Source organism: Rhyacophila brunnea, unplaced genomic scaffold (assembly GCF_057557595.1).
Source record: "Rhyacophila brunnea isolate RB1 unplaced genomic scaffold, BYU_Rbru_1.0 scaffold_3, whole genome shotgun sequence".
In the NCBI taxonomy this organism is placed as follows: domain Eukaryota; kingdom Metazoa; phylum Arthropoda; class Insecta; order Trichoptera; family Rhyacophilidae; genus Rhyacophila; species Rhyacophila brunnea.
This window is the reverse complement of record NW_028232965.1, coordinates 28,246,184-28,260,812: the sequence shown is the minus strand read 5'-3', so window position 1 is coordinate 28,260,812 and position 14,629 is coordinate 28,246,184. Positions and strand designations below refer to the sequence as shown.

At 37.0% G+C, this 14,629-nt stretch overlaps 1 protein-coding gene across 1 annotated transcript in view; it reads left to right on the top strand.

Annotated features, from left to right (window-relative positions):
* Nucleotides 1-1,601: 1,601 nt before the first annotated feature.
* The window catches only part of Parp1 (Poly-(ADP-ribose) polymerase), a 28,095-nt gene continuing 15,067 nt past the window's right edge, over nucleotides 1,602-14,629 (top strand). The window contains exons 1-3 of the mRNA XM_085952786.1: nucleotides 1,602-1,852; nucleotides 2,074-2,215; nucleotides 14,435-14,607. Of these exons, the coding sequence (XP_085808912.1) occupies nucleotides 1,739-1,852; nucleotides 2,074-2,215; nucleotides 14,435-14,607 (429 nt within the window). The 5' untranslated portion in view covers nucleotides 1,602-1,738. The remainder of the gene's footprint in view (nucleotides 1,853-2,073; nucleotides 2,216-14,434; nucleotides 14,608-14,629) is intronic.

The following is a 14,629-nucleotide window of genomic DNA, read 5'->3' as shown; positions in this document are numbered from 1 at the left end:
ATGCCAACAGACTTTTTTTCTGTTTCGTATTGCTTCGTACGTGTTCGTACGAAAAATAAATGACGATATGTTCACTCTCCACAGTCTAATCTCTTTGGTCCGAATGATTGCGTGTTAATGTCAATTCGAATTTACGTAGTGATTGACGGACGAAATCTGGCAACTCGGAGAGTAAAATATTATGTTTGAAATCCAATGAGCCTGGTCTGCTGATTAAAAAGTCCGCAGATCTGGGGTGCTCCACGCGAAAACAAGTCCGAAGACTGTATATCGTCTGACTTGTGTGCCAATGGAGCGCAGGCATAAAATTATATTTAGGTCTCCACACACCAAAGCGAATATTCGCAGCGAATTATTCGCCAATCAAGCTCGTATTAGCTTACGGGGTAGAGCACGCTGGCGCGACCGCCTTGCGTCTTGAGTGCGAATTTGCAGCGAATATTCGCTGCGATTTTCGGGAACTCTGTCGACAGGGAATTATTCGCGGCGGACAGATTTCGCCAAATAGACTATGATAAAAGCCTGCCAAAGTAGGTACCCACCTACCTACGTGGCTACCTAGTAGGAGAATGGAAAATACAACTGCTCAGATTGATTAATTATTATATTTTGCAGCTTGTGGAACTTTTACTTTTATATCATTACGTATTCTGAGTAGGTTAATGATATGGCTAAATGAAGTAAGTAGAAGGTTTTCCATTTAAATATTTTATATCCATTTAATATCCATATGTTCTAAATGAAGTAAGTAGAAGGTTTTCCATTTAAATATTTTTCTATAAGTACGTAGGTACTACATTTTCCACTGTTTCCACAAGAGAGAATATAACTATCTGATTAAGTTTTCTTTGTATTATTTTGTAAACAATAGGTAGGTACCTACCTACCTATGAGAAAATAATGCGTTTACTCAATAGGTATCTACACGATTCTGAAAAACTATAAAATCTAAAGTAAACCAGGTACAACAAAATAGTTGTGCATGCCTAAAACTATGTAGGTACCCTAGTACCCAAAGAGGTTCAATCTCTCTGGTAGTACCTAGGTACCTATATGAACAGATCAAAAATATCATGCGATATTTTGACCCATACGTTAGACTGAGTTTATATAATGCATACTTTTAACCGCTGTATTTTGGTTTCTTGATGGATCAGCTGCACGTTAAATGGAAAATAGTGTTGTCGGTTTTTACTCATTGATATTGTTAGCTGGTTGATCACGTCAATGTCTGATTATACAAAATTGTCGACAGATTTTGTTTACCGTTCAACCTGTTTGGTAGGTATTCAACTGAAGTATTTTGAAATGTTTGAATATTGGTTAAAAGCGCGTTGACACGGTCCAAGTACACTTGGACCGAGTGCCATCCAAGCGACAGCTTCATACTAATTATTCCTATCCAAGCTACTCGGACCGCGTCCTACTCATCCAAGTTAGCTTGGATATCTAATTAGTATGAATATGTCTCATACGAGTGCGCTTGGATGACACTCGGTCCAAGTGTACATAGACCGATTCATTATATTAGTCTATGGACCGATTCAACGCGGCTTAACCGCCCTTAAGCCCTATTTTATCGACTGGCAGCATCGAATTTCGGCGGTAATCCACCATTTTCGGTAACGACAAGTGCGGACTTGTTCATTCATTTAATTTGTGTTGCTTCGCCTGTCAGCTGTCACTGTCACTACCTTCTCGACTTTTCAATTCAAATTGATAGAGCGTATTCACCGTAATGGCAGAGGATTTACCCTTTCAGGCTGAATATGCCAAGACTGGCAGAGCTGGTTGCAAAGGATGCAAAACGAACATTCCTCAAGGCAGTTTACGAATTGCCGTCATGGTTCAGGTAATGCCTATATTTTGTCAATAAACACTGCGATTTTGTTTGTTTACTATAACTTCTATACTACCGATTCTTTTTCTGTGTCGCTTATAATGTCTGTTCAGCGCTATTCCGGCGCAAATGTTATTAATAAGGAAGGCGTCAATTTGGACATGGTAATTAAGTACGTGTTATTAGACGTAATGTAATATCATATCATATTATAGTGAGTTTTCGCATTTCAGTCCCCATTTTTTGATGGAAAACAACCCAACTGGCACCATGAGACTTGCTTCTTTGCTCGGCAGCGTCCAAAAAGTGTAGGAGATATTGGCAACTATGCTTCGCTGAGATACGATGACCAAGAACGTTTGAAAACTACAATAGGTAACAAGACATGCTATTTAATTTTAATATTATATCTACCTAACCGATTCTTTATTAACCAATCCAACCTAATATTATAATCATATTCTAGCTAGACTCTTTTCTGGGACTCTTGTCGAGATTTGTTTAGATACATATTGATTAAACTAATTAGTCAAATGATTTTTTTTGTTAGGTTAGCTTAGCTTATATTGAAGTCAGGTATTTAGAAGTTATTGGTGTCTTGTTATATTCAACGGGACTGAGTGGAGGTACCAGTGGCGCACCCAGGATTTAATATTGGGGGGGGGGGGGGGCCCAAGGAGGAGAATGTAAATTAGTCCCATAGGCTCTTTTTCTTCTTCACAGCCTAATTTCTCGTTGTCTATTGCACTCGGTGTACCTACACCATGGTCCCCATATCCTGAAACGGGCCCTCAGGCTAGGATATTTGGCGGGCCCCCTACCTACCGCTAAGATTAAAGGCAGTGTGAAACACTACATTAACGTTTTTCAAATTGTGTTTTAGTTCAAATTAAGGGTACTTATACAGTGAATTATTGGCGATTTTCAATACATCCACTTTAATAATGGAGCTGTCGAGTATCGACACATAATAATCAAAAAATATATTGCACAATTATATAAGTAATTGAAAATGTTCATGGCCATGAAGTATAATAGCGCCGCAGGCGACTTTTACCAATACTTTTATACTGCAACTAATAGTTAATATCTATTCTAATAGATAATGCATATCATGTATTTTTCTTTATTAAATACTAGCTGACCCGGCGAACTTCGTACCGCCTCGAAATCAATAATCTTGTGTTAACTTATTAGCTGAATTAAATTCATTTTTTTATTGAGTTAAAATGAATATTCAAAATGAATTAAGTTCAATAAATGTGCAAAAATCAAACCAAAATGAAATGGATTACATAGTTTTGGTTGGTTCAGATTTCGAAGCATGATGACTACCGAGCCAACCTTCAGTTGTAAATTGTGCGGTGGCAAGCCAGGAAGATCCAATGAGTTTAAAAATTCAGTTGGCTAGTTGGTTGCTTCGTCTTCGTTTGTTAGTGCAAGAACGTAGTGGTCGCGCGGGAGTGGCGCGCCGGCATCTTGCGAAACTCAAACGTATAACCGTGTGTAAAATGTTCTTAGACAGTGTCTTTTTTCGGGCATAATACACATGGCTATACGTTTGAGTTTCGCAAGACGCCGCCGCACCACGCCCGCCAAATTACTACGGCCGAGCACTTACACAGTCGATAGATTTGAAGGAATGCAGTAGACCAACGATTTGATTTTGAATTGTGAAGTTTAAGTGATCCACATCTTTGTTCTTTGCCGCAAGAATTGCTCGTTCACTCGACCAATTGTTGACACGAAATTGCAAAAATTCAGCAGAAACGAAATCAATCCGTTTGATTCGTCGACAGGAACACGGCCGTTACCGATAGTCAGAAATTGCTTAGAGAAATCTTCGGCAGACGGATCGTTTAGCAATGTAACTCGCATGTTTGTCGTCAGCTGAAGGTTCTTCACATAGCGCCACAGAGTCAATGATTTGAGGCAAGCATTTATTTCATCGGCAGCGGTCGATCTTGGAATGACTGGTAGTGTTTGGCAGAAATCGCCAGATAGTAGAATCATTGCGCCTCCAAAACATCTCTCACAATGCGCGTTTGTGCGCCATTCTAAATTCATCCCAGGTGATGATTTTACTTGCTACCAAAACTGTGGCCATTGCTGAATGTTTCGCAATATTGCATATCGGTTTTTCAGTCGTTTGAAGGTTTAACGGCAATTTCAACGCTGAATGAGCCGTTCGGCTACAGCAATTTCGGATCTCGCACGAACAGTGGCCAAAATCAATGACATGAGGAATGTCTTCCCAGTTCTACTGGGCGCATCGAGGAAAAATAAGCCACCATTTCCATCATCAATTGCCTTCATTAACGTATCGTGCACTACCTTCTGTTGGGGGTTCAACATTAGTACATTCGTTCGAACTAATTAGTTCAATGCATCTCGATCATTTTCACGTTCACGTTCCAATTCTAGATTGAAAGCGTAATTCACTCCACGATGTGGCATTGGCATTCCTAACTTGACTAACAAACTGCCGCACATGAGGTAACACATGTCTTCGATCAAAAGGAAAACCTGGTTATGTATCTCCTTATTCACCTCGAGATCAGGATTCCCTGAAATGACACGAATTCGATGTAAAATGTCTTCTGACATGTCATCTTTGTAGTTTTTCTACAGTTCAGGTGGATTCGATGGGAAGCATGTCGAAATAATGATAGCAAATAATGTGCGTATCTGACTTGGAGATGCAGAAACAAATGCTTTAGCGATTGTCATGTCCCAATGAGTATCATTTTCAAGCAAATTGAGCTTTTGACATGCAGCACGAAATGTTGGGCACACTACACCATTGACAGTTCGAAGTGATTCAAATGATGTCGGCCCACGAACATTTACCAGCAACAACCGCAAGTACAATCATTCGCCATTCTTCGGATGAACTGTGTAAATGCGACCAAGAGCATCAGTAGAATGCACATCCGGATGATCAGGAACCGCATCGCCTTGCTTCCGACGTTGAAATTTCTTCGATGAAGCGTTCCAAGTGTAATAACGTGGCATCTTAGAGTAGAACAACGTTCGTGCAAACGGATCGCTTTGGCAAATCGAAAAGAAACTGGTCAATGTTGGCGCTGGAGATATTTCAGCACGTTGAGCAACATTCGATGCGTTGAAATAAACTTGTTGACCATTCTCCAGATGCACCGCCAAATGTACAGCAGTTGGATGACGTTCATGAATGGGGAATGAGAGAATACGCCAAATTGCTTCATTGCAGCTCACATATCGACCAATTTGATAGTGCGTGATTTCATCGTTGGTATTGGGAGTTTGAACGCCAAAAACTACAATATCGCTGCCTTTGCTGACATATTTGCAGATGTATTTGATGGATTTCACTGAATTGCAAAACTCCACGTTGCAATGCGCCTTGAATGTTTTGGAAAAAAGTGGCGAATACGGAACAATCCAAGTGTTGTCGACCACAATATCGTTTCACTTCATTTTCGTTGTGATAGTTCTACCGTTATCATTGGGTAATCGACACCGATACAGTGGATAACCATCATTGGCAGTGATAGTCTCCGCCGTTAAACTTCATGGATAACGCTTGGAACACTTGCCGTCGACCATGCACGCTGATTGGGGGGGGGGTTGATGGCGCCACACTGTCCATGAATCATTTAAGTAATTACAACATCATGCAGGTCTGGATCGGTTTCGGGATCAGGAATCTCAGCACATATGATGTCATCTTTTTGGTCTGGTCGAATTCTTTCGACTAACTAAATAAGAATGTGTGCATGCGGCAAGCTTCGTTTTTGTCATTCAATCGAATAAATCCAGCATCGAGTTTCCCAAAGACGCGATGCTTAACAATGTAGTTCATCAGCGACAGGATTTTTTGTTTGAAGACACGTGCCGATCACTTGATGTTTGTCCGGGGAGTAGCAGTTGAACAATTTCTATTCATTTCGGATTTCATGTAAAGGTGATGAATAGATCTGGACGACCGTAATGACGAACATATTTCATTGCATCTTGCGCATATTCATGCATATGACGTGGGCTGCCAATGTACATCGCCGATAGAATAGTCAATCGACAAACATTAGCTGCATCTCCTACGGTGCTGATTGCATCGCGTAAATGAATATCGTCACCGTTTTAGCAAAACCATCTATGTGCACTTTCTCAAATTGTGCAGGAGAAGGATAAAACTGAATAAAAAAATAATGTTACATTTAAACATTAAAATTATGAAGAATGCTTTATTATAATCAGAAAATGGTCTAAGATTATTATTTTGTTTACAAAAATCTTTTATTTTTATTACAAAAATAATAAAAATACAGTTTGTGATGTCACATAAGTTGTTTTGACCGTTTTGTAAATACACATAGTTTAATTTATTCATCAAAATGTGAATAATAATAAATTCATGAAAAACTGTTACATAAATAATAGTTGAAATATACATAGTGTGTTAGTGATAAATTGCAATATCATTTTATTAATTATTAATGCAATAGTGAGATGATATTATATTTATAAGTTCGTTTACTTTCTATTAGCAGGTTTAAATGTTAGGTTATCGTAGAAATAGTGGTGATCTTTCTCTATTACACTTTTTAATTCCTGAAGATGTATGTATTTCGACTGCGATATTGGCAATGATTCATCTATATATATAAAACAAAGTCGGGTTAGTTACACCATTTATAACTCAAGAACGGCTGGACCGATTTTTATAATCTTTGATTTGTTGGATTTGTCTTCGCTCCGAATAGCAGAATAACTATTGAAACATTGGATAAATTACGGAAAAAATAAATTATGAAGAAAATTAATTTTCTCATACATTTTGTATGGAAAGGCTTTTGACTGACATCGATGAATTTGAACGATGAAAACCTCGCGCATTCGAAAATAAAAGAAAATCGCAAAAAAATTAAATCCGTATACAACGCCATCTCTGATACATGACAGAAACAATAAATAAGAAACAAACAAACAAAAGAAAGAATGATAGTGGAAATATGGTGGAAATGTCTAACTGTCAATGGTGTAGTGTGCCCAACATTTCGTGCTTCATGTCAACAGCTCAATTTGCTTGAAACGATACTCATTGGGATATGATAATCGCTGAAGCAATTGTTGCTGCATCTCCAAGTCAGATACGCACATTATTTGATATCATTATTTCGACATGCTTCCCATCGAATCCACCTGAACTGTGGAACAAGTGAAAGGATGACATGTCAGAAGACATTTTACATCGAATTTGTGTCAGTTCAGGGAATCCCGATCTCGAGGTGAATGAGGAGATACATAACCAGGCTTTGCTTTTGATCGAATACATGTGTTACCTCATGTGCGGCAGTTTTTTAGTCAAGTTAGGAATGCCAACGCCACATCGTGGAATGAACGACGCTTTCAATCAAGAATTGGAACGTGATCGTGAATATGATCGAGATGCATTGAACCAATCAGTTCGAACGAATGTACCACTGTTGAACCATCAACAGAAAGAAGTGTACGATACGTTAATGAAAGCAATTGATGATGGAAATGGTGGCTTATTTTTCCTCGACGCGCCCGATGGAACGGGGAAGACATTCCTCATGTCATTGATTTTGGCTACTGTTCGTGCGAGATCCGAAAATGCTGTTGCAGTTGCTTCTTCTGGGATAGCGGCCACGTTGTTAGAAGGATGCCGAACGCCTCATTCAACGTTGAAATTGCCGACTGAAAAACCGACATGCAACATTGCGAAATACTCAACAATGGCCAAAGTTTTGTTAGCAAGTAAAATCATCACCTGGTATGGATGCACAATGGCGCACAAACGCGCATTGAAAGCACTCAATCGAACTATGAAAGATCTGCGCTCAAAGAAGTTTTGGAGGCGCAATGATTCTACTATCTGGGGATTTTTGCCAAACACTCGACTTCCAAGATTGACCGCTGCTGATGAATTAAATGCTTGCCTCAAATCATCGACTCTGTGGCACTATGTGAAGACACTTCAGCTGCCGACAAACATGCGAGTTGCATTGCTAAACGATCCATCTGCCGAAGATTTCTCCAAGCAATTGCTGACTATCGGTAACGGCCGTGTTCCTGTCGATGAATCGAGCGGATTGATTTCGTTTCCGCTGAATTTTTCCAATTTCTTCTCAACTAAGGACGAACTCATCAACAAAGTGTTACCGAACATCATTGCTAATCACAAACATGACAATTGGCTGAGTGAACGAGCATTCTTGCGGTAAAGAACAAAGATGTGGATCACTTAAACTTCACAATTCAAAATCAAATCGTTGGTCCACTGCATTCCTTCAAATCTATCGACTGTGTAACAAACGAAGACGAAGCAACCAACTATCCAACTGAATTTTCAAACTCATTGGATCTGCTTGGCTTGCCACCGCACAATTTACGACTGAAGGTTGGCTCGGTAGTCATCATTGAATTGAAATTGAATTACAATATGTGAACTTACCAGACCCAGGATTCGAACATGGGACCCTCGACACTATAGACCGGCGCTTAATCCACGCGGTCATCGTGTGTGTACAGTTCAATATAATTAAAATACTTTTCATTTTGATTAGATTTTTGCACATTTATTGAACTTATTCATTTTGAGTATTCATTTTAACTTAATTGAATTTAATTCAGCTAATAAGTTAACACAAGATTATTGATTCTGAGGCGGTACGAAGTTTGCCGGGTCAGCTAGTTATATATATTACAAAGGCAGTCAAACGGTTGCACTGATAAAGTTGAGTTTGTAAAAGATTGTTCCATCTGGTAGATACTGTAACATTTTAATATCATATACAACAGGATCTCCGATTCGTTTTCCTGGTCTGATTGAACTTAATCCAGATTCAATCTTATCCATAATTCTTAAAAATTTAAAATCAATGACATTAATTTTATAAGGTTGTTTTGGTCTTGCTAGCCGCATACGTGCTATATAATCAGATGGTGAATATATTGGAGGCTTAAAATACTTTTCTTAGGTGGTATGTGCACTGTGGCCTCTATGTGTGGCCTTTTTCCAGAAAAAGCTGTTGAATCTCGATGTTTTTTCTCTCTAAAGATATAACTTAGAGCAGTAGCGAATAATTTATTTCGGTTTTGATATCCACACCCATCCGATATTAGAATTATTTCATTGTATTGTCCTGCTTTCGATGAGATGAGACAAATTCATTAGAAGATACATTATGAAGAATGTATATGGTGAAATTGTGTAGTTGCAGCTTTTGTTTATAATACATTTGTGCCTGTGTTTTGGACATAGCAGCACACTTTGTAGATCCATTGTGATTACTAACCGTCCAGTAATACTTCTGGTACTCTCCTTCATTTCATTTTTGGTCTTCTAGCATCTTTTTTTTTTTAACAATGTGGCTATTGTATTTCATTTCTGAAACATTCTTCATTTTATAACTACAGCAGATGGCAGTGATGGCACACTGATCTTTACGTGGTTGGTGGATACTGATTTTTTAGTGGTAAATATACTGGAGTATATTCTGCTGCTTTATGACCATTTTCCAGAGACCATTTTTTTATATTCATCATGCATTTGTATTTTGGATCGGAAACACGATTCCACATACACCCTGGAGGTATTTTCTCTGCAATAATGGCTGGGAACTTTGGAATTAGATCCAACCATAATGTAACATTTTTTCACAAATCTCTCCGTTTTGATTTTTGGTTGCACTACCAATTATTTATCTTCAGTCAGATTCTTATTACCTGTCATTGTTGCTTTCAATTGGCCACTGTCATCGAGACGTTTGTAGTTGTTTATCCAACTTTTAAATTAATTCTCGCCTATACCCTATTGACCATGTAGGCATCTTCCAGAAATTATTGAATATTTCCTGTCTCTCTTTTTGAGAAAGCATCTTTCAAACCGCCGTGCAAGACCATAATGCATAGCATATAACATATAAACAAACAATGTGTAGCCAAACTGTAAAAAAACATTACACTCTCGATATCAAAATACCATCTATATGTTACTATAATATACACATAGTTGTTTTTGTGAACCGTGGTTTTTGAACCTTACACATAGCTGTTTTTTATTTTTTGAAATAACTTCGGAGCGAGTTTACCCAACACATAGATCATTTTACTGGCCTATAGAGAAAAAAATAAGGAATGACTTGGTATTTAAAAGTCATTTTTGATAAAAGTGACACATAGATGGTTTTGCTAAAACGGTGACGATATACTCCTCCGATCGCAGTTTGGCTTGGTTCAACCGAATGAAAGTGAGGCGCTCCGTCTCGATTTTAAGCAATCGACGAAATCGCAGCAAATAGTTGTCAGCATTTTGACGAATCATCAAATGATAAACACTGGAAAATTAATCACATAATTCAAAATTACATAATGCTGACTCCTCCGATCGCAGTTTGGCTTGGTTCAACCGAATGAAAGTGAGGCGCTCCGTCTCGATTTTAAGCAATCGACGAAATCGCAGCAAATAGTTGTCAGCATTTTGACGAATCATCAAATGATAAACACTGGAAAATTAATCACATAATTCAAAATTACATAATGAAGCAGTTATCGATGCACACACAATCACAAATTTGATAACCTCACAAAGTGAACATCTTCGAAGGCAACTTACCGTTTGAAAATCACGATCGAAATAGCTATTTGCGCACCTAGCTGGTAATCGGCTCGATTATTCACGTAGATCGATTGTCGAATGATGTTCGAAGGATGGATTTTGAAATTGGTAGGTAAATAATGAGCAATACCAGCAATGAGATCATGTAATTTTATCCTTGGCTTTATTTTTGGACGCTGTTGAAGAAGTAAAAAAGATTCAGGCAGGACAACTTCCTCCAAAATTCACCGGAGTATACAACAAAGTCTTTCGGGATTATCTGAGGCTGAACTGAATCAAATGTCAAAGGATAGATAATGCACACAACGCCTTTCATTTGTTTCTTGTTTATTCTTTCTGTCATGTATCGTTGTATATGGATTTAAATTTTTTGTGATTTTCTTTTATTTTCGAATGCGCGTGGTCATTTTTCAAAATGTCAAAATGTATGAGAAAATGAATTGTCTTCATAATGTATTTTTTCCGTGATTTATCCAATATTTTAATAGTTATTCTGCTATTCGGGGCGAAGACGAATCTAACAAATCAAAGATCATAAAAATCGGTCCAGCCGTTCTCGAGTTATAAATGGTGTAACTAACCCGACTTTGTTTTATATATATAGATTAAGTTATAATGTACACACCTTAAGGTTTATCATACATTATCCATAGAAAAAATAAACCTTTTATCGGCGTAGGTATAACTTAATTCTCCTTAGAAACACTATATAGAATTATTGATTGATGTTATGTTACAACTTTTTGTTAACTAGTCTACTAGTTTGCTACAATCATCCAAATTTAAATAATGAGCATTTTTATTAAAAAAACTGTAAAAAAATCATTTGACATGTCACAATATAACCTTCAAAAGAAGCAGCAATGTAAAAACAAATGTATACAGTGATTAATAATTTCATTGTTGAGGGTGACTCGTTTTTTGTAGAGATAAATTTGACACGTCCATCATTTTTTTAAATTAAAATCAGAATTTAGATAATAATCAGCAATTGTGGTTTACTTCCTTTTCACAGAACATGTATTTTATTGTAAAACTTGTGATTATCAAATATAAGCACTTCGTAAAAATGACTTTTGTCTAAGCAGTCTAAATTTTTTTTCCGACCATGTCCGATACCAATAAGATCATATGGGCCTACACAGAGTGGAGGTTTGTTTTTACGAGAAATGGATGTCATCCACTTGCTCAACCTATTAGGTCCGTACTCTGACTTAATTTTCAATTTGTGTACTTGCCAGACCCAGGATTCGAAGCTGGGACTCACGACGCTATAGGCCGACGCTTAAGCCGCTTTCAGCCAGTCCACATATTTCTGTAAAATGTTATTTTGAAATAATTAAAATGCAAGTTCAACTAAAAACTTCTAAAATTGGAACTGATTCTATGGAAATAAATAATTTTTATAGGGTGCTTTGCTTTATGGACAATCTCCAGGAATGTGTCTTGACCATAAAGCAAAGTATTAGTTTACCTGGTGCATACGTAATTGAAAATAAAATTATGTTATTATTGAGATCTGAGCATTCTTATTGCAACATATTATTACCTATGTGTTTGTTATCTAAGAAAATAATTAATATGTTTTTACTGATTGGATAATTTAATGTCATTGACAGCAGCAGCTGTTTGCTTGTTTTCATTGATTATGTGTATGTACATACTTGAGGCGTGCACACAAAGGGGAGTTTTCGGGTCCGGATCCCCCCAAAACTGGAAAATGAAATACAAATTATTAAGTCAATGGAATAATATTAGTTCTTATTCTTCGTCAGCAATCTGTGACTGAGGATCGTAACGCAACTTGCTCGAATGGCGTTCTACAACCCGCAAGATCTGTGGCTACTATAAAACCCGTGGCGATCATAAATAAACTTGGTGGAACTATCTGCCGCATCTAATACTCCAATGCAGTATGCGACAGTAACAATTTAAATAATTATGACCGTTAAGCCACGCGCAATCGATAACCACCTATGGATGCGACCGGTCGCAATAACTCGTACGTGAACACCCTTAGTTATACCTGCAGGCCAGGTGTTATTGCTAGGTCCAAAATGCGGAGTGTCTGTTTATGGGAAGTGTACCTGGAAAGCGATGAAAAGCTATAAGTAGTATGTGGAAGTTAGTGTTACCTATTAAATTTTCTTGATCCTACCCCCTCCCGCCGCCTTAAAAATCAATAAAAAAATATTATAGATAATTTGAGTCGCTTAGAATCATAACTTACATATTCCAAAAATCAAGTTTTGAGATAATCGCTAAAAACCAACAGAGCACTATTTTTTGTAATTAGAAGAACAGTATTGAACTCCCTAGAATATTAATGAGTGAGAGAGTCGAATAACTTTTTTTTTTTTTTAAATATATATACCTAATACTCATAACGTTGCAGACATACAGCATACTATGAGAAATAGAGCTCCCCGATTGGTTAGGAAGGCGTTGGTGACAAAACTCTATTCTTCGAAATATACGACATATTACACCAACAATGAACTTTGTCAACGATTTTCACATGGTTTAAATTGACTTTTAATACTCAACTATTTTTCGGTATATAGATTAATTCATTTAGAATCACTTGGCATATTTAACTAAAAAACGACAAAATTGCAATATGTGAGTTATGATTCTAAGCGACTCATTTGTTCATAATTGACCCTCCCAAACTATTTTTACGGCCTGACATACCTATATCACGGTATTGTTCGTGTAGCCTTTTCTATGGGGGTGGGGTTACTTCTGTCACCTCGAAGGCAAAAGAAGTTCAGGTGTGAAATAGCATCAGAGACATAGAGACAACAATTATTTAAAAAAAAAAAAATCTTATGATTAACGAAAATACTTATTTGAACTTACTGGCATGAAATTTGACCTTATTAAATGTAAATGATTTATATTAGTTGGTTTTCGGTAAATCGGAGTCGACATAATTGAATTGTATAATATATTAGAAAGGATTTTTTTCTATGGAAGCATTGAACCTTCAAGCAAAGTCTTGGCTTAAAAAAAGTAAATTATCATTCCAAGATGGAGAATACAGACAGTGTGAAGGTATCTTAACCTTTTCTGTCTCACGTATTACTATGGCAGTATCTGACAGGCCGCAGATTTTTAACCACACACGTTGAATGTAGAGCAAAGCTCTTACTAAAATCTCTATAATATCGATAATTTCTGGCTTAGTATTTCATAATTATTCAAACACTGTGTTTAATTTTTTAGATTATGCCAATCAATCGACAGTGACAAGTAATTGGAGTTTAAAGTCGGACGAGATAACTCGTGAAATTTGCAAGTTTGGCCTGTCGATCACGGCCTCAGAGAGCGAGAAAATTCGCTGAAGTCATGGAACCGGTTAATAATTTATTTGTATGGGGATTGGTTATATCGTGCACTCAACCCATTGGTTCCAAATATGCATAATGGTTGAAAAGAAACATGTGAATTTGACTCACCTACATGGTTTGAACCTGCAACCTATAATAATACAACAGTATAATGAAATAAAATTCCACTATGTACATATTTAGTTTTTTAGTCAATATCTATTTTGGTTGTAACACTGTTATCAATACTAACTACTTACTTGTCTTGATAATAGTGATAACACTGTACCTAAAGCTATGGAGTATAATATAGTAATTATTGTGGAATACTATTGTAAAATAGAATTCTAACAAGTAAATGTTGGTTATCTCAATCAATGCTACGGAATAATAGGCAAACATTCTAGTGTCCACTCCACCAAGCTTCAAATCAAAAGTTTTCTTGTGATTATGTATAAACATAAATTTATTTGAATTTGGGGGTCACTTGTAATAGTGTGAAATAGCTTATCATTGATTGCTATTGATGCTCCTACACACTGCTCAAACTAAATGTCGTTTTGTGTTTTGTAATATTCCAATAAAGCTGGCTACTACTAAAAGCCATATTTATCCAAAAAAATATGTAAATTTCAGAAAAATGTGGCTCTGGAGCTGTTATGCCCGTAGCTAAAGGGAAAAAAGGCAAAGCCACGAAAAGACCACACTCTGATGATACATCGTCTTTGGCGGCTCTTAAAGATTTTACAGTGGAATATTCCAAGTCAAGCCGAGCGGGTTGCAAAGTTTGTGAAATAAAGATCACTAAGGTAATTTAATATTTATTTTCAG